This window comes from Lathyrus oleraceus, chromosome 5 (assembly GCF_024323335.1).
Source record: "Lathyrus oleraceus cultivar Zhongwan6 chromosome 5, CAAS_Psat_ZW6_1.0, whole genome shotgun sequence".
In the NCBI taxonomy this organism is placed as follows: domain Eukaryota; kingdom Viridiplantae; phylum Streptophyta; class Magnoliopsida; order Fabales; family Fabaceae; genus Lathyrus; species Lathyrus oleraceus.
Window position 1 is genome coordinate 359506966 of NC_066583.1, and position 21002 is coordinate 359527967.

A 21002-nucleotide genomic window follows, 5' to 3' on the forward strand; every position below is an offset into this window, starting at 1 on the left:
TACAATAAGTTGAAGCTGGGAGCATTGTGGACAACTTTTACTTGAAGATGGATCTAAGAGATAGTGCAGAGAAGTGGAATACCTTCGCACTTGCTTTAGGACTTACAAGACTTCGCCGCCCATGAATTTCACCATAAACAGAAGCAATGGTCAAGGATTGCAGACAGAGAGACAAACCTGGATACAAGAAGGCTGGACACCAAAAGGCTGCAGACAATAGCTTTATTCAATGTTGTAAATTATGGTCCATCGTGGACCACCGATAGTACTGAATCGTGGTAGAGAGTATGTGATGTTTTATGCAGATAAAGACTAATATCATGGTACTTGACAACATTGTCAAGCTTGCCCAAGTCTATGATAAAGAAGACCTACACGTGTCATGCAAAAATTGGCTTTAAAAATTGGACAGCCCGGGGATGAAAGGACTTGATTGTAACGAGATCTAAACTTGAGGAATCAAAATTGCACTAACATATATTAGAGACTAACAGTACAATTAAGCCAAAAATAAAAAACTAGCTTTCTCTTCTTTATTTTGTCCATCTCTGCAATGTGTTCTCGTTCCCCTCCACTGTGCCGTATCAATTGGAACTTTGCAAACGCATCAAAATAAAGAACAACACCCACAAAGTTTGTTTACTGCCATTTGCCTTGGCAATTTTCAGCTAATCAGCCATGGATCTACCAGGGTGCCATACAAAGAAGTGACTATCACATTGTCACCCAAAGGTGCACAACCACTTAAGTTGATGATGATACAAAATATTCTAGTGTTGTGAGAAGACTCAGTAGGCAAGAGCATATTCTAGTGAGAAAAATAATCTAGACCGTATTATATAAAACAATAGTTAAGACAGGATTTAAGTGAATCAATCTAGAACTGTAGAACATTCATGTATACTTGTATATTTCAACATTGTTTCTTTCACATCTCAGGCTCTTATTTAATATATCCCTCTATATACTCCATATGATATAAGGCCATACTTATAATCTCATTTAAGAAAAAAATATTCTAAATTCCATTTTGAGTAAGAGAACTGTAAAAATACAACAGTTTACTTTAAAAATCAGACAATATGCATTTAGAAACTTGAGTCTAAGAGGCTAATCAATTTGTTCACTCTGATTTGGCAAGTGGCAACAAACATTGAACTCTTAAGAAAATGTCAGTGGATGCCTCAACTCGGCAATAATCTTAGGTCAATTTGGTTTCGGCTGATAGATCTTTTAGTTGACAAAATGTACAAGCCAACTGCTATGTAGAGAAATATCTGACCTCGAACTCCTATTAACCAAAAAATAGGTCACCTCCCAAAGCATCTCATAACTGAGGAGGTAAGAGCAGAAGTCAGAAATGTCATTCCAGCAGATCCACCGGGAAAGTATGAAATAGCATAGTACCCAAGTGAGAGAACCTACAAGTATAGACAATTTCATTTTAGAAAGAAAAAGATAAAAATTACATACAAAACATCTAAAGACAAATTCCCACACCCCATTTGCTGAAAGCATGTTAAAAACACAGCACAACCATCACATAAAGCCAGCAACCGGGGATGTGGAAATAGCAGCTTTTGAAATTATATTGGTTTTGTTACGATGAATAACTGTTCATGTTCACTGTAATAAATATTAATAGTCAAAAGTCAAACCTCGGGTATACTTTAATCAACATCAAATGCAGACAACACATGCTGAAGAGCAAAGCTACAAATGATCGTTTTAAGAATACAAGGAACTGTTACCTGTACTACAGAGAATACCACAGAAAGAACGTAGCTGTGACGCACCATTGATACATATATCGTACCTATCATACTGCCTAAAAAGATCAATGTAAAAGGGAGCCTCTGAAAAATAATAGCAAAAACAGACAATTAGAAAGTAGGAAAAAACATGAGAAACCAAATCAAAATAGACTGTACTTTTTTGAAAGTTCAAAAACTCAAACTGAAGCAACTAATCAAGTTTTTTTTTTTTACTTTCCATGAAAGGAAGGAACAGGAAGCAAAATTCTCGTTACCTCCTTTGACAACATGTGAGCAAGCTGATTCTTCGGACCCTTAAGAGCAAAGAATGATCCAATAATAAATCCACATCCAAGAGTAAAGCATATAGCAAACTTTTGAGGCATAACCACCATGACAGGCAGGAACAATGTAAATGCTATGAAAACAAAGAAGACCCCACTTGCCAGTAACAAACCAAAATACACTAGTGCTTTGCCAGAAGGAACGCTACTAGTTGCAGACTGGAAGCTGCCAGGTAGTTCTCTCACACCTTTGGAAACCCTAAACAATAAGACAGATTGCATAACTATTTGAGGACAAGTTTGGGCAAAACTATTCAGCATCGGCTAGCATGTTCTTTCACCAAGATGTAGGAAATCCATTTATGAAAATATTATTACAGGAGAATTGCAAATACCCACCAATACCATCTGTTCTTTTATGCAACAATATTATACATTGAAGTAAAGAAACTGAAGAAAAATAACAATGGCCTGTCACATTCCAATAAGGCAGACAGAACAGACAATTTTTCCACAAGCAATTGTTTCGGAAACTTGTAACCAGTCTGTACATCACTTTGCAAGTAGACAGCAAGGAGTTACTGACACAGAAATAGAAATGAAAAGTTCAAGCACTGGTTTATGCATATGATTGCTTCCGTGGTGTGAATACATAATGTTGTCACCAAGAAGAAAAACAAAACTGAAGTTAGAGTAATATCATCCAAGACGTAAATGATTTTACCCACTACAAACATGTAATTAGAAATAGAACCTCAACCAAAGCTCTGAATACTGCATACAAATAAAAATAATCATAACTCAGCTTCTTACCTCTAAGCTATTCACGAATATAAGATGACAATGTATGGACAGCTTGATATTTAGGTTTGGCCAAGGTGGGAAAAAATAGATTATTACTGGTTGCTAATTATGTTGCCACATAATAACAGAGTGTGATCAAGTTTAGATGGGTCATCCCTAACCGTACACATTGGTACACATCATTGAAGGGTTGAGCGGCTTGAGCCCAATAAAGTTATTGCATGACATCTTTGCCTCCCAGTGGACAATAACAAGGTCTAGCTGAGTCAACCCCTGAATGTAACAATGAATAGAAACACACAACTATATGTTTTCCCACTGAGGACAGTAATAGGGTGTAGCTGCCTGAGTCAACTCTATACTATACAAATAAAAATGGAACATACAAGTGTAGAACTATGTGGGTTGAGCCTACAGAAGTTATTGCTTGGTATTAGAATTTGATCTTAACCTTGCAATAAACTGCTGAACTAGATTAGACTGCTTGTCACAGTGATGTCATTTACATGTATAACATCAAATAGAGAATGTTGAGACCATAGACAGCGGATAACAAAAGATTGTTTGATAGAGTTGAAGCCAGAACTATGGAAGACCCCAAACTCTCAAAACATGCTCTAGGAGCTTGTAACAAGAGAAAGAAGGCAAACAAAGTAAACAGGGGCTACAACAAATAGTGTGCCAAGGTCAAGAGGAGGCAAGGCATGTTTCAGTTGAGATGAGAAACAATCCCCTCAACTTATTTGCTTCTAAGAAAGAGCAAGGACCTACTACCTACAGGCAGAGACAAGACAACAAACTTATGTGCTGTTTTTGTGAATCATATATTCTTTGCTCGTGAAATCTAAAAGGATCCTTAATCCATATCAAGGTAATCAAACTCGAGATTTTACTCAGAATCAGGAAAGGCAAATGAAATTGTAACATGAATGGTAACATTCTACGAAGTTTATAGAAACTCATATTGCGACTATGAATACATAAATAATTTCATAAATAAGAGAGAAATAAAAACCTTTAAATCAAACTTCAAATAACTAATTAAATTTAAATACATGAGCATAATGAAGTCGATAAAAAATAGTCATACACAATTCACAAACTCATCACAAACAAAACTTCAGCTAGTACAAAATATCAAGACGTAAACACCTAGTCCTCAAATAGATTATCTAAATTAATTTTTTCGAATATAGAATATAATTAATGTTCCACTTTCCAAGTATAATTAGAATTCTTTATATCATAGGGTTTTATAACACTAGTTCCTGTAGTGTGTTACATTATTTTATAGAATCTTACAATTCGTGTTACGTTTCCAAAGTTTACAACTTTGTTTCTATTCTTGATAAAATCTCTTCATTTTGGGATGTCCAACCAAATACAAAGAACTAGTGTTATGTTACCACAATGGAAAGTAACTACAAAGTTACCAACTACCTGTAACTGAAAACAATAAGCAACCTTAGAGAAAACATAATGTGCAACAGGCTGCAGGCATGCTTGCTTCATCGCTGTCCACAAAGGTTAGTGATGACTATAGGTCTATCATAGTCAAATATTCTTCGCATCCATCTTTGGCCTTGTGCTAAAAATGTCCCACGGGGCTGAGCTACTGGACGAGTCATTTTTTATAATTGATGCTAGAAAATTAAAGAATAATGTAGTACAAAACAGAAAAGAAAGGAACTTATTAGATCTCTTAAACAACATTCTATCCGCATGACCCTGGGGTTGCCAACTAGCAAATCTGCTAGTGGACATGCAGGCCCAGTCCAAGCAGCCCAGATCTGCTAGTTGACTAGCAAATTGTTTTTTTCCGTCCCCTACTTCTCGTTTTGAGAGTCATTTTCATCTTCCTATCATCCTTGTCTAACTCATATCATTCCACACCTACCCTCTTCTTTCTTCCTCCTTTCCTTTCCTTACTCACACTCACATATACCTACATCTCCAACCAAAACCCGCCCATTTTCAGAGAAACCCGTTTTCAGCTAAAGTTTGCATTTTTGCGCCTTATCATGAACATTCAACCCAAAATTGAACCTGGGTCACTATAACGCCCCAGACTGCTTTCGGGATTATCGACTGACCCCACAAACCAACACGGGTCTTTTCAGCATGTTTTTGTCCTCACTCACATGTTTTCTGGGAAACTTCCCAGAAGGTCTCCCATCTAAATACTACTCCAAGCAAGCACGCTTAACTATGGAGTTCTTATTTGTTAGGCTACCGAAAAGAAGATGCATCTTGTTGGTATAGATAGTACCAATTAATCTTTATAAGCCTTCCTACAACCATGCAGTCTCTTCCCTGCACAACCTCAGGATCCCTCTCATTCCGATGTGAATTCGGTTTTTTCCCTAGAAGCTGCTAGGAGTGTTTCATTGTCATGCCTCGTGCACCAACAACCACTCCCTCGCCAGCAGGTGTAACATGTAACCACTCTTTGGCCTCTCTAGCGTTACAGTCACCACCCGGGTTACCTTCCACCAACTCTATTTAGTAAAGAAGTTGAAGGAAACATTGGAAAATAATTCGGCAACTATAAGCGAGTTAAGGAGAGAGCACATAAATTTGGTAGGTGAGAAGAGTAAGCTTGAGAAATTTGATACGAGTTCAAGGGAAGGCAAGAGTTTCACACAAAAAATGGGTCGAGTCAGTAGAAGGAATGCCCCAAAAGAAGCACAAAGGAGTCCAAATGGTTGGAGGATTACAAGAGGTTCTAGAAGCTGTTAATCTGGAGTGAGTATAGGAATTATCTTTTATGGGTTCTAGCCTACCATGCCACAAATTAACATATTCAGCAATATAAACAGAACCAACAAAAGATAAAGCATTAGATTTAACAGAAGGTATATAAATCATCTTTCATGGGTTCTAGCCTATAATTAGACTCAATGTTCTTTTTGTTACAAAAAAAAATTCAATGTTTCATCTCAAAGTTACCAGATGTTCATCTCCTAACTCAACTAATTCCAGTTCCACACATCATACTGCCAGTCTCCTAACTCGGCTACACGGATTAAATGACGCCATAATGTTCTATCATATACTATATCATACTTCTATTCAACACATCAATCTCTGAATCTTTCTTAATAGTTTCTTTTATAGTTTTTCTAGACCTTCCCCTGCTTTTAGTGATTTAACTACCCTTCATCTAATCCACTATCCTTAATACATAATCTACGAGTCTTCTCTCAATATGCGCAAACCACCAACTTACGATAGGTGATATCATATTTCAGTTTAATTTTTTCAAGGTAGAATTAATTTAATCAATCAAAAAAACAAAACAATAAAGAACCAATCCATAAGATTAAATATGAAAATATTAAACAACAAAAGCAAAACAAAAATAAGTCGTCTACATACCTAGAACAGTTCAACATTCTCTCATGACAAAAAAATCCTACTTTTCATAAGCCATAATATCATAAGCAACTAGATATACCCATTCGATTCATATTACTTAAAATTCAAACATTGCAAAATAAAACCAAATACATTATCGTATAGTGTAGTGAGAGGTGCGACTTACACACTGAAGGTTCCGGAAACGGTGTCGTTAGCAGACCTAACGGCAGATTCAATATCAAAAGGGAAATTGGAGGGATCATCAACCTGTGAGGATTGAGCAGAAGCGTATGAGTTCCAATCAGAGAGCAAAGACGACGAAGGGTTCAGATCGTCCTCACTGGCTCCCGAAAACCAACTTTGCATTTTTAATTCTAACTCTGATTCGGAAAATTGGACGAAGAAAGCGCGAAATGCTTAAAGGGTTTGCTCTTTGTTCGCTTCTTCGCGAGCGATTGAGATATTGAATCGGAGAATTGGGGAGAAATGGTGTTGTGTGCTGATTCAGAAATAGTTAGGCCTACTCTTCACTTCACGGGGACGATGACGGTTGTTTTCTTTTTTTAATTGTTTTTTTTTTTCTCTTTTTCTAAAATTCTCAATTATACAGGCCATTTTATCAATTTCTGTAAAAAATAGAAATTTTTTAATTTTTTTCTAATATTTTAATGGTCGAAATAAATAATTGGAATGTCATTAATCGAACTCATATTTATATTTATTATTTATGTAATTGGGTGAGATTACCCAATTACCTAACTAATAAATATAAAACATTCTAATTATTTATTTCGACCATTAAAATATTAAAAAAAATTATTTTTTAAATTAAGTTAGATTTTTTTAAAATAAAATAATTTAAGATTTTTATAAGCCAACTTAATTAAAAAAGTTAAGTTGCATTATGTGTGGTCCAGTTTCTTAAGTAGATCTTTATTTTTTTTTCTTTTTTGCTCTATCACACATGGTTTTAGGATTCTCCATTGTGTGTGGTCCATTTTCTATTAAATATTTGTTGTATTGACGGTAAATTTCTAGTTATTTGTTAGGTGTGTGGTGCATTTTTGTGAATGTAATGTTAGATTTACTCTCTTTCATATTTGTAATGAGCAAAAGATATGTATAATGGTCCATAGTTACTATAATTATTTGTCACTTTAGTTTAATGAAGTTTTGTGTTATTATGTACAATGAGGCAAGTTTTTTATGGATGCAGCAAAGACAGCCTATTATGAAGCACGTAAAGCTAAGATCAGGGATGGAGTTATTCACACTAAAGTGTGAGCTCGTGTCCCCACTAATTTTTAAATCATCTACACCTATTATATAATATTATATATATTAAATATCACGTAATGATGTGATACTATTATATAAATATATTAATAATTTGTTTAAAATAGTTTCATATATGGATGGAGTTGCTATCGATCTAACATTTGTTATACCGTATCAATAGCAGACACAATAAAAATATTATTGCATTTATTATATACATACTTAAATGATTATGTCAAAATCATTTTAAATGTTCAATTAAATTTACAACATTTATTACCATAACAATCCAATTGAATCAAATGTAATTTTAAAAGTTTGAATAAAACTTAATTCCAATCAAATTGACACACATGTTATAGTGACACATATAAACATGAATATAAAATAACTCTCAATTATTTTTAAGAGTTTAATAGATATGTATAGTATAAAATAATTTTACATTGTCGTTCAATAGAAATTCATCACTCTCTCATATTATATCAATAATTTAAAAAAAATTGTCTTCGTAGGATATATAATTCTTATGGTTGACAGTATAAAATTAATTTCCACTGTCAGTGTATATTTTATTTTATCTATTTTTAAATATGAAATTTTTTAATTATTTTTAAATATAAAGAGTTGTTAATTATTTTTAAATATGAAATTCTTTATAAAATAATTGTGATGTATATTTATATTTTGAAAAATAAGTTGATATATTATTTAAACTATAAATTTATATATATAGTATCCCCACTATTCAATATTTCTGGCTCCGTCCCTGGTTAAGATGATGCAAATTAAGGAGATGAATTTAGATGCTTTTGAATGGTTAAATGTTGTACCCAAACATAAATGGTGTAAGCATGCATTTCTTTTTTACTATAAGTGTGATGTTTTGATGGACAATCTTAGTAAATCATTCAATGCAACTATATTGACGCAAACGGACAAATCATATATAACCATATTTGAGTGGATTGAGAATTACCTTATGGGTAGGTTTGCCACACTTAGGAAAAAGATAGAAAATTACAAGGGGATATAATGTCTAAACCACTTAGGAGGTTAGATAGAGAGATATAAAAAAGTGCAAGTTGCTTGCCAACATATGCAAGGAGATTAACATTTCAAGTGACACATGTCATGTTCACATATAGCTTTGTTGTAGACTTGGAAAAACAAACTTGTTTGTGTAATTTTTGGGACTTGATTGGGATCCCATGTAGACATGGTGTTACTGAAATACATAGGAAAGTTGATAATCCACTAAGTACATACATAAGCGTTATCATACGAACACCTATATAACATGTTATAATGAAGTTATCATTCCCATAAATGGGCAAAACAAATGGCCAAGACTATTGATCACGAAATCTTGCCACTAATGTTCAAGAGAGATCCAAGAAGGCCAAAGAAACTTCGTAGAAGAGTATCAGATGAGGCAATCCAAAAAATATGGAAAAGATCAAACATAAGCCACGGATACAAGACATGCTTAAAATATGGGCACAACACCAGAACATGTAAGAAGAATAAACGACTTGCAATTATTCCTGGTGAATTGGCAACACCTATTGAAACACTCATTCATGCAAGTCAAACTCCAATTGTCCAAACAGGACCAAAGAAAAGGGTTAGTATCACTTATTCTTGAAACACTTAACTTACTTGTTTTTCAGTATTACTACAATCATTTATCTACACTTGCATTTGTTACTGGGTAGGCCCAAAGGGAATGTGCATGGCAAGAAAAGAGGCCTAAGTAAAAAAGAGAAAGAGTAATGAACAAGCTTATGCTCAATCATCTCAGCATGCTCAACCAGCTTAATCATCTGCTTAACATGTAACATAATCAATTATTCAACATGTAGCACAAGCTTATAATTAACCTACAACGCAAGCTTCTGATTTACCTCAAACATTTGTCCAACCTGCAAAACAAGTTTCTGTTCAATCTGATGAGGCAATGAGAAGGTTTTATGGGATAGACCCTGAAGCCTTGGCAGCATTATTAAATGATGAAGACATATTAGACATTGAATCAATTAGCATTGATATTAGTCATGTCAAACCAATGTCAATTAGAGTCACAAGATTCATTGGTGCAAGACCAAAAATGCTTAAGCCTACTAAGTCTACTGCATTCAAGAAACCTGAAGTTATCAAACCATCTACTTACAAGCCAACTATGAGTGCTCTTGTAAGTTGTACAAGTCTACTCATCATGTAAGTTATTTTATGTTAATTACTTTACTAACATTATATTATCATAACAAGTGAAAAGTATGATACCATCAAGGAAAAAGGTCAAGCATATTCAAATTCCAAAAAGAAAAAGTGATAGACTTATGACGCTAAAAAAACGGGACATTGTGGGACATGTGAAACATGGAGATGATCCATTTGTGATTCTTGGAGAAGAAGACATATTGGTGGAAGTTCTAGGGGAAAGAAGACTTGGGATAACATTTAGAAGGGCTTGTGTCAATGAATTTATGTTATGAAATGTTGTGTTTATTTGTTTTAGAACATCAATGTTATGTAATGTCAAACTTATGTATTGTTATAAATTATTATGTTACTTTAGTTTGGAACATTAATCTCATGTAATGACAAACTTATGTATTGTTATGAATGATTGTGTTACTTTGGTTGGAACATCAATCTTATGTTATGCCAAACTTATGTTATATTTTATGTATTGTCATCAATGTTATGCGGTTCATACGTATTTCATCTAGTTTATATTGTCATAATAAGGAAAATCATGTCAAATTGAAGTGTAAATATTATCATCTAGTTTATTATGCTATGTCAAATTATGGCATATTGAAGTGTCAAATTATATAAAAATGAAGTGTCAAATTATGGACTGTCCAATTTATGTAAATACTAAGGCAAATTATAGACTGTCAAATTATGTAAATACTAAGGCAAATTACGGACCGTAAAATTATGTAAATACTAAGGCAAATTATGGACTATCATAAGGAGTTCATACTGTCAAATTAAGCCAAACTCACATTTTCTGGGTTTTGGTACTATCATGTTTTGGACTGTCTAATTTAAGTAAAATTAAAGTGTCACTATGCATATGCAATTTGAACATTTCAATTCATTTCATTACTAAAACCAACAGTTCATTACCAAAACCAACATTTCAATATATTTCATTGCATATGCATTTTGAACATAACAACACCATAAATCAAACTCTCAAATATTCAACAATTACATTTTAAAATAAAATAAACATTAAACATAAAAGAGATTGCAAAACATAACATCTTCACATTTCTATAAAATTTCTCTGATTTCAGTTTCTTCTTTAAATTCTTGTTCTTCTTCTTTCAATCTTCATACAACTCCGTTAAATAACTCATAGCTTCCATATATTTTAACTCTGAGTTTATAATGCTCTGATCTTCATTTCTAGGTTTTGCTCCAATATCTTCATTCCATATAAACAAATCACACGTCTCATCACTCATCCAAAATGGAAATCTCCAAAAAAACCTTCATTTATTAGGTCCTTTCTTGCATTGATACGAAAGCATTCGATCATGACACCCACATAAATTTCCAGCACGGGATTTTACAGAAGAAGACATGAAACGTATTTGGTTGAGTTTGTCTTCAAAGGATGCATTGAAAAGATTCATAAGCAAAATGAAGCGAAGAAAAATTTGAATATGGCGAAAATGAAGGAAACGTGATTTGGGAAGACGAAGAAAACGTGACTGGAGAATGAAAGAAGACAAAATTAGGTTAGGTTGGGGAAAATGTCCTTTATTTCACATGTTAGGGTATTTTATTCAATATTTTCCATGTTGTCAATCAATTAAACAAAAGAAACTTAAAATTTTAATTTATGTGTACTGCCACGTCATACTCCGTTAGAGTCATTTCACGTCAGAGACAAATTGTGTCGGTGAAAATTTTTTGGATGACCATTCTTTGAAGGAAATATTTAAAGGACTAAAAATTAAATTGACAATATTTATGAGAACCAAAAACACATTTAACCCTATTTTATATAATCAGATTTAATAAAGCTTCAAGTTAAATACAACAATAAAGTTTAGTGATCTTAAAAAACTTATGAAAATAAGTTGAAAACAACTCATAAACATAGTCATAAGTGATTTTTATAAGTTTCTCCAAATAAATAGTTGGATAAATTATAATTTTAGTCCTTTAATTTTGTCTAATTTACGAAATGAGTCCCTCTATTTTAAATTCACACAATTTTGATTATTCTATTTTAAACTCAAACAGTTTTAGTCTAACTCTCACGTTTGTTCATAAAAAAATTGATGAGATGTTCATTTTTAACTTATATTTTTATCTCTAAAGTTCGACAATATGTTTATATACGATGATTTATCATGTTTCACAAGTAATTTGTCATTTAAAAAATAAATAAATAATCGCTAATTTTAAGTACAAAAGTATGAGAGTGCAAAACTATGTGAGAGAGACCAAATCTGTTTAAATTTTAAATAGGAGGACCAAAATTGGTTTAAATTTAAAATATAATGATCAATTTCGTGAATTAGATAAAATAGGGAGATCAAAATTATAATTAAGTTATTTTTATGTATTGATTGTTGAAAATGTAACGATGTGTTTTAGAAATACTGAGTTAGATGTCAAAATTTAAAATTAATGTTACAAAAATTCAATCATGAATTCAAGGATAATTTTTTTAAGTATATATTAAACTTAAATTAAAATATCATAACTATTATAATTTTTATTTTAAAAATGTTAAATAATAAATTAATTTTAACTAATTAATTAATAATAAATATTTATTCTTTATAAAAAAAAATTAAGTAATTTGTTTATACAAATATTGATTGAAGAAAATCGAAGTATGAGAAAATTATAATTGATATATGATGTTTTTTTTCATTTATATTTTATTGCATATTAAAAATTTAATATTTTAAAAAGTGACACAATTAATTCATATGATTGATAATGTAGCGGTAAATTCATGACCATTAAGCTATGGATAAAGTTAACGTCAATAAAACCAGAGTCGTCACCGCGCTTTTATTGTTTCCAAAGGAAAATGGAAAAGTACGATCAAAACCCAAAGATAAGAAGTTTTCAAATCAAAACTAATAAAATGTCAGAGATCACAGGTAAGGGGGTTGGTTACACAGAGGGAAAGTATTAGCACCCAAAGTGTCCTAGGTACTCCTAGGGAGCCCTTTTTTTATGTGTGTATGTGTTTTTGGTATAAAAGATGTTTGCAACAAATAGAGTGTGGAGATGAGAAAAGAATTCATTGATTATATTTTTGTGTTTGACAAGATCTTCGGACTTGTGCCTACGTACCAACATAAAAATGAGGGATCAAAATCTCGTAGTTCGTGGTATCAATTTCAAAATGAGTGAATTACTTTTAATCAAAAGTTAAGTTTAAAAGAGACACAGAAGTCCTAAAAGTTTGAATGAGTGTTAGTTCTTTTTGTCTTTTGAAATTTTAAGTTAATAAGGTTAAGTTCATTTACAAGTTTGATTTAAGAAAAGAGTTTAAAAAAAGGGCAATGACATAAGTCCAAAGTTTCTAGTTTGCAATAAAGTCTAAGTTTTGAAATCACAAGCAACGAAAGTTTTTGAAAAGGGGAGAGATTTTGAAATTTAAGAAGTGGAAAGAGATGAAAAGACTAGTCCTAAGCATAAAATTAAAAGTTAAGAGTTGAAAAGTTCTGACCAATGGGATGCAATCCAACAAACAAGAATGTCATAAAGAAAACCCATTTTTCCTTTGGACTTTGAACCAAGCAATAATCAGCAAACAATTAGCAATTTGAAGAGCAAGGCATCAAATAAAGATGGTCACATCCAAGCAGAAAAATCCATAGCTAACAGTCTTTTTTGTCTTCTTATGTATCAGATGAAATACTTCTTGATTTTTGCTCAGAATAAGGTGTAGCATGAGATCAAAATAACAGTTGCATCAAGACCATGTAGCAGATGAACTCAAGTGGATCCCAATACTTGCATCAGATAAAAGCTCAAATCACAATAACTTGGTCCCAGAAATGTTGGCATTGGCCAAGTCCTTTTGCATATGGAATGTTGCCTAATTCTAAGTCCAAAAGTTCATATCAAACCCAACAGTCCACACAAACATTTTTTAGGGTTTTTGTTGTTTATTAAGTATTTTAAGGTCCTAAGACCACAAACACAAGCAAAATACACAAACAAATATATACAATCATATTATATGGCTCAAATGAGCAAAGTGAATATGACATAAACATAAATAAGTTAAATGATATGTAAATGAAAAATGAATGGTAAAGGACTTGAAATTGAATTTCATAAAGTAAATGACTTAAAAGTAAAACAAAGTTAATAGTAGTTAGTGTTAGTCAAAGTTAATTAGATGTTAGTAGAGTTTTTTTTTTCAATTGATTAAGTCATTCTTTGGAGAACACTCAACCATCTATTCACAAGCATGGATCCTTGAACCAAGACATCTTCCAAAGGAAGGAAAAAGGCAAAGTTTCCATACAATACCATGAAAGATGGGAGACTTGCAATCTCACTTACTAGAATGTTATGCCTTTAGGGTCAAATTTAGCTTTATGTTAAGCAATCGTAATTGGACTTATGTAGAAGTCACAATTATCTGAGGTCGGGCAATAAAAATTTAGGCGCTAATGCATGTTAGAGATTTGGTAAGATGAACCAAACTCCTAAAACATACCACACACTAAAAGAAAAAGATCAAAGGGATGGACATATCTCATCCATACTTGTATTGGTTCATCTAACACAAGGTTATTGATGAATCAATTAGCCTTAGGATTTTGAGATTTCATTGATCAATGAAAGGGATGGGATAGAATGGGATTAAAGATGAAGAGGAAGGGGAGATGAGAGAAACATAAATTGGTCATGGGAGGAGTTTTATCAAATTAAAATCATTCATTCATTTTGGGAGATGAAATATACATTTCATCAATCCCCTAAATTCAATGATTTTAACTTAACAAAATTCAAATCAACTTTGACCAAGGCCCAAACACATAGTCAAACATCACAAGCTAATAAAAATGGCTCAACATAATTTCTATACAATTAATCAATTAAAAATCAAATTAAAAAATGCATTTAAATTAAATTTAGTTTGGTCAAAACTTAAAACCTCTTCAAAACACCAAATAAATGGCCAAGAGATTTATCCTAGGTCAAACAAGGTCAAATGACCTTAGATAAAAAAAAATTATGATTTTTGAAAAGCCAGAAGTATTTTTAAACAATTTAAAATATGCACAAAAACAATTAATTCATGGAAAATATCAAAATTAATCCAAAAAATAATTTAATTCAGAAAATGAAAGAGGAAAATATTTAAAGATTATTGGTGAAAGTCCCATATTTTTTGGATTAATAACGAAATTAATATGAATTAATCAAAATAACACAATTAAATGAAAAATCAGAAAATATGGAAAATCAGGGGCCATCAAATCTCCCTCATTAATTGAGGTGTCAGATCTGATGGCCACACGCGCGCGTTCCACCATGCACCAAGTCAAATACGTTATATGCATGGTAATCAGAACCAAGGGCTAAGATTAAAACATTTTGAATGGATCATGTGATTGAGAGGTGTGACAACACATCACCGGAACTAGGACTCCGGTCTTCTTCTCCGGTGGACCTCACCGGACTGGTCCACCATCACCAAAATGAAAAACAAAGACATGGATTTAAAGAAAAAAAGCTCAGGAGCTCGAATATGGCCTCAATTTTCTCCAATTCCAAGTATATAAAAAGATACAGGGATTTGAATTTTGAGGATCATGAACTGACTTGCTTCATTTGACCTCAAAGCAACTCAATCTTGTTGCCTACATTGGTAGGACTTCATCCAACCAAAAATCACAAAGAATGGTGAAGAATTGAGAGAGAATCGAAGAGATGAAGTTTCTGAAAAATCACCTTCGAGTTGATCTAATTTCACTTGATCTTGATATAGATTTGCTTATTTTCTCTTCCTTTTGCTTGCAGAAGCCAATTAAGATGAAAAGGGAAGTGAATTTCTGGAGTTTGAACTTCCAAACAGAAGATGAAGTTCAAGCTCGATTTCAAGAGAAATCTTCAAAAATTCTATGGAAATGAGGGTTTGGATCAGTCTAGCAAAGCTTGGGCAGGGTGATGATGAAGTTCTGATCTCATTGCTCTTGTATTTATAGCCAATGCAATTGATTTCTACACACTTCCATTTCAATGCTCAAAAATAGAAACCTTCATCATGAGCTTGCATAGGCGTGTACAGAGCTCAAAGAATGATTGGCAAAGGTCTAAAATGTAACACCTCAAAATTTGTCCTCCTCTCTTGGGACTAGCTTAACATATTGCATTGCATTTTTTTAGGTCATTAGGCATTGCATATGTGCATATCATGTGGCAACATTGTGCAAGTCATCCTCCTAGGTCTTGGAATGAAGATAAGAGGTTGAGATTCAAGCCTGAGGGTTTGTGAACTGATCACTAATCATCTGAGGGTGGTGGTCCAAATTAGGGTTTCATGTTCTTCAAGGAGATTGAGCTTGATCTTGGTTGCTATGATACATCATCATCATCATCATGGTCTTGTTATCATCCAGAGGTTAAAGAGATTGATCAGATACCTTGAGATTAGGGTTTTGACCACTGGTCAACCCTAATCAGTTGCATTAGGCCAATCAGGGCTTGGCAAGGAGATGGGGTCTACAATGGATATGGGGATCATCATATGATTATTTTGAGCTAATGGAAGCTAGGGTTTCATCATTGAGCCATTTCATCAGGAGTTTGAGGCTCAACTTGATCAATGCACAGCCAAATTCATCTATCAATTGAAAAAGTCAACTGTGGTCAACTGTGCCAGAATTGATGGATTTGGAGGTGGGAGAGGGTTGGATACACTTCATTCATGTTGAAACAAGTTTCATTTGGCATTTCAAACATCAAGAATGAAGAAAATAAAGTCAGGAGAAAAGTTTCCAAAAATAGAAAGTGACTTGTAATGAAAGTTTCCAAAAATGGAAAGTTTTGCTCCTCAAAATTACATGTCCAAAAATGCTTCAAATGAAAATTTGTTCAACATGAAAGTTGTAGATCTTTCTCTCACCTTTCCAAAAAGTACAAGAACTTGAATTTCTCATGAATGGTTGACAAGTTATGGTCCAATCATTTTCCAAAAATGCCTAAATTCAAAGTGGCATAACTTTCACATGGAATGGCCAATTTGGGTGATCTTTCTTTGAGCAAACCCCATTTCACATGTAATTTCATGATGCATGGTCAAAATTCATCAAAAATGAGCATGGCAAAAAGTCATTTTTCAAGTGAATTCATTTGTATTTTTGGTGTGGAATGGTGAAATTGAGAAATACAAGGCCTATGCACATGGAACCAATTCTAACACACTCCAAATTCCAAATAGAAGTTGTGTGGACTGTCATTTGCTGTCACATTGCCCAAATTTGGAAAGGACCATTTTGCCATTTCACTTAAAAATGCAATTATGCTAATCAAGTCAATTTTGCTAATGGTGATTAAGAGGTGGATTAAGGAGTGAGTATAAGTTGTTAATCATAACAGAATCATAACCACTTTTCACATTTCTCAAGATCATAACTGTTTTTCCCTCCAATTCTCTCAAATTCTCCAAATTTCTTCCAACTTTTTTCAACATTTCTCCAAGAAATCTTCATCAATCTTGTGCATTCTTCGTGGATCTATACTCCATAAACCTTGGCACACGACTGTTTCATCAATTCAAGGCAAGAACATTGAAGAACTTGGACTGTCATAAGCAAGATCAACAATGGCAATTTCGTGATTCAAGCATCTGAAGCATCATCGAGCTAAGCTAGCCTTTCCAATTACTTTCCACATCCTCAATCTTCATCTGTTTTGGAGTTTTGCACCTGGAAACGCGCGATTGCACAAGCTGCTTCATCTACAAGGTAAAATTCGATCTCCTTAATTGCTTAAATTGTTAGGTGGTTTTGGTAGGTCTTTCAACATAGATCATCATGATGCTTGTAGTTTGTGATTTGGTTAAGTGTAGGATGAGAAATCTTGATTTGAATATTTGATGTGCATTCTTTTTTTGATCGATCCGGATAACATGTTGAGAGTTAGGTTAAAAAAATTACATATTCATGATGTGCTAGCTTAGACGGTTCTAATGATGTATAGTTTGCTGATTTTGATTGAGATTTGTTGTTCATCATTTTCTGGAAATTCTGAACTTGTTCTTGATGAAGAACAAGGTGAAAAGCGTGTTAGATCTTCAATTCGCCTGGCCTTGTTTTGAAAGTTGTTTACCGCGCTGCCCTGGCCAATAGGAACGTGACAACGAATAAATGGAAGCGGTGTCGTTTTGGCCGCGTTCCTCAATATTACAACCGTGCCATTTTCATTTTAATTCTTTCATTATTTCATTTTCTTTTTTCATTTCATTTCATTTTTGATCCACAACTTAAAAAATTCATAAATAATTCATCCTTTGTCCAAAATTTGTGAGTTTTTTTTCACCATGCTCCTTATGATGTGTAGATTTTAATGATGATTTTTGTGATTTTTTTTTGCACATGTGGAAATTAAAAATGCCTAGGGTTTGATTGAATGTATGCAATTTGTACATGTATTGCCATATCACTCATGAAATGATGATGCTTCCAAATAAATTCATGAAATTTTTTGTGCTTATTCTGGACTCTTTGCTGGTGATTTTGATGTGTAGTTTGTAGTTTTTGGATACCTGATGGAGGAGATATGAATTTTTGAATAGAGGTGTGACAATTTGTGTCACACCAAGCTTGATGAACTTCATGATTTTATTTGATGTGCTTAGGGATGTTGAATTGAGCCAATTTTTTGTATGATTGAGCATATGTATGTTGAGATCACATGTGAAGTTTTTTGGAATTTTTGATGGCATTTCCTATTTGATTGGAATTTTTCCCTCTGTTTGGTCATTTTGTGATTTTTTGTGATACATGTTACCATTTGATTTGTGAAATTCTGATCATTGATTGTATGAGTGTGAAATTTGGTGGAGTGATTCTAGACACATTATAGGTCATCATGGTTTTGATCCCATTCATTTCTCATATGTTGTCACTGTTTTATGATTATTGGAAGATGATGATTGTTTTGATGCCTTGTGTTGGCTTGCTTGAACTTGTCTGAACTTCTTGATTTTCATTGACCTACTTCCTTTTGTCCAATTGAGCTGAAATTTGATATGCTATTCATTGGATATGTCCTGTTTAGACTTGAATTTTTGTGGAATTAATTGAATTGTTTTGGTATGGATTTGCTTGAGATCTTTCTGTTTGGTCATTTGAGGTTGCAAATTGCATGTTTGATGCTATTTTGTGCATGAAATGATGATGGTGAATGATATGAGCATGGGACCAATTGCATTTGTTTCTAATTTGTTGGAATGTGGTTTTGGATAATTTTCACTTGCTGTTTTGGATTTTTCATCTCCTTTGGACCCTAGGCTTGTCCTAGTGGTCTTGTTTCTCACTTTTGAATTGTGTTTCAGGTTGAGATGCAAATGCTTTAAGGAGAAAAATGCAAGTTGATTAAATTGAGTTTGGTTAATTGTTGTGGACTAACTTGTGTATTTTGTAGGATGCTTGGCTCACTTGAGTTGATTGTGCTTTGCACGTTGCATTGTTTGATTACATTGACTGTTGATTCTTATGCCGTCTGTTTTGACTGTGTGACTTGAATACTGACTGTATTAGATTGATTTCAGGTACCATAGTCGCTTTAGTTCTTTAAGAACTTGCTGTGCTGCTGCTTGGTTGTGTAAACCAGTTGAGGTAGACTCTCTTGTCTCCATGTAGTCTGGAAGACCTGACTTGTTATTTAGCCAGGCAACTGTCTGAAGTCCTCCTTAAGAGGCGATGTTTGTGATTGTTTACTTTTGTCCCCAAGCAGGTAAAGAACTCTATGAGGCAATTGGCGGATCAAAGAGATATGCAATCTATCTCCCGCTATTCTGTTGAGTCGTCCCTCTGCTCACACCACTATGTTGATGCATTGGGACATTAACCCAAGATCTTGTACATTTGTACAGTCGAGTCAGAGTCTTGAGCGTAGAAGGGTTCCTCCTTTCTAGACCCACGCTCCTTTGTCTGAGAAGCTCTCCCTGGCCAGGGATAAGAGCTGTAAAGTCTAATCTTCACTCACCTTTCATCTGCTTCACCCTGACTCTCAATGTCAGGGTTAAGAGCGAACACTACCCTGTACAGTTGACTTGCCTCGGCAGTCCACCCTTGTTTGAGCCTCACTTGACTGGATATAGTGTGTGCTATTTGAAATGTTTGCTTTATTTTGATTGATGCTTGCATGCTTGTTTTTCCTGGTTAGGATTAGCTTGCTGTTGTGCAAGTAGATAGAAACCATAACATAGGGCAATGATGCATGATAACACTAGGCTCGAGTACAGCTCCCTGGTATTGTGTCTCCCCTTGGTTTCTGGCTAGAATTTCTTTCCCGTTCAGGGGAACTACGTCACCCTGATCCTCATACCAGATGAGGTACGTAGGCAGGAGACCGTGCGAGGTCTCTCCGGGCACTTTTTTTCTTTTTTGTGTGTGTTTGCTTGACAGCTGCTAGGCTCGAGTTCCCGACTCCTTAGTAGCTTGTTTGCTTGTTAACCCTCTTGTGTGTCAGGATATGGATGTAAGCCCAGCGATTGGCTGTCCGTATCCTGATTGTGTTTGTTTGGTTCGGAAGCTGATGTAAGTCCAGCGATTGGCATTCGGGTTCCATGTTTGCCCTTGTTTGTGTGTGTCTTGTTTGGCGTGCGTGAGCCGAACTACGGCAGCTCTGATTCTCGTTCCAGACGAGATACGTAGGCATAGGATGCGATATCCTAGCGAGCCCTCTCCTCTTTTCCCCCACCTGCGTTGTCTCCAGTGTGTGTGTGTGTGTGTGATGTTTGTTTAGCAACCTTTTCTTTCTTTTAGAGCGTGGATCCCGTCGAGTACGACGGACGTGAGGGGTGCTAATACCTTCCCCTTGCGTAACCGACTCCCGTACCCTTTCTCTTTGGTCGCGAGACCATGCTTTTTCCAGGTTTACTCTGAGCGTTTCCTTTCCCTCTTCGGGATAAATAACGCACGGTGGCGGCTCTGTGTTGTTTTGTTTTAGCCCGCCGGTTGTTTTTCGCGGATGCGACACAAAAGTTTACACATGTCATGCTGAAGGTGTTGCATTAAGCCATGCATTGTTGAATTGAATTGGATCATGAAATTCTTCCAAATGGTACTTCATATTGCACCTATGCGCAAGTCCTTCAATCTTTGGCAAAATGAGATGATCTTGGACTTTTTGGAAAGGTGAGATCAAGGTTAACAACTTTCATGTTGAACACTTTTTCATTTGAATCTTGGATCATGATGAATTTTGAGGTGGAAGTTTGGGAAATCAAACATATCTGAAAATTTTCTAAGTCCCAAGTCAAACTTCTTCCACCTTGAAT

General features: G+C 34.1%; 1 protein-coding gene across 1 annotated transcript; it reads right to left on the minus strand.

Moving 5' to 3' along the window:
• Nucleotides 1-862: 862 nt before the first annotated feature.
• Nucleotides 863-6803, minus strand: LOC127084697 (protein transport protein SFT2). Its single transcript, XM_051025196.1, has 4 exons — nucleotides 6387-6803; nucleotides 2030-2297; nucleotides 1752-1856; nucleotides 863-1421 (listed from the first exon to the last, which is right to left on the minus strand). The coding sequence occupies exons 1-4, from the start codon at nucleotides 6566-6568 to the stop codon at nucleotides 1311-1313; spliced, it is 666 nt and encodes a 221-aa protein (XP_050881153.1). The 5' UTR covers nucleotides 6569-6803; the 3' UTR covers nucleotides 863-1310.
• Nucleotides 6804-21002: the final 14199 nt, after the last annotated feature.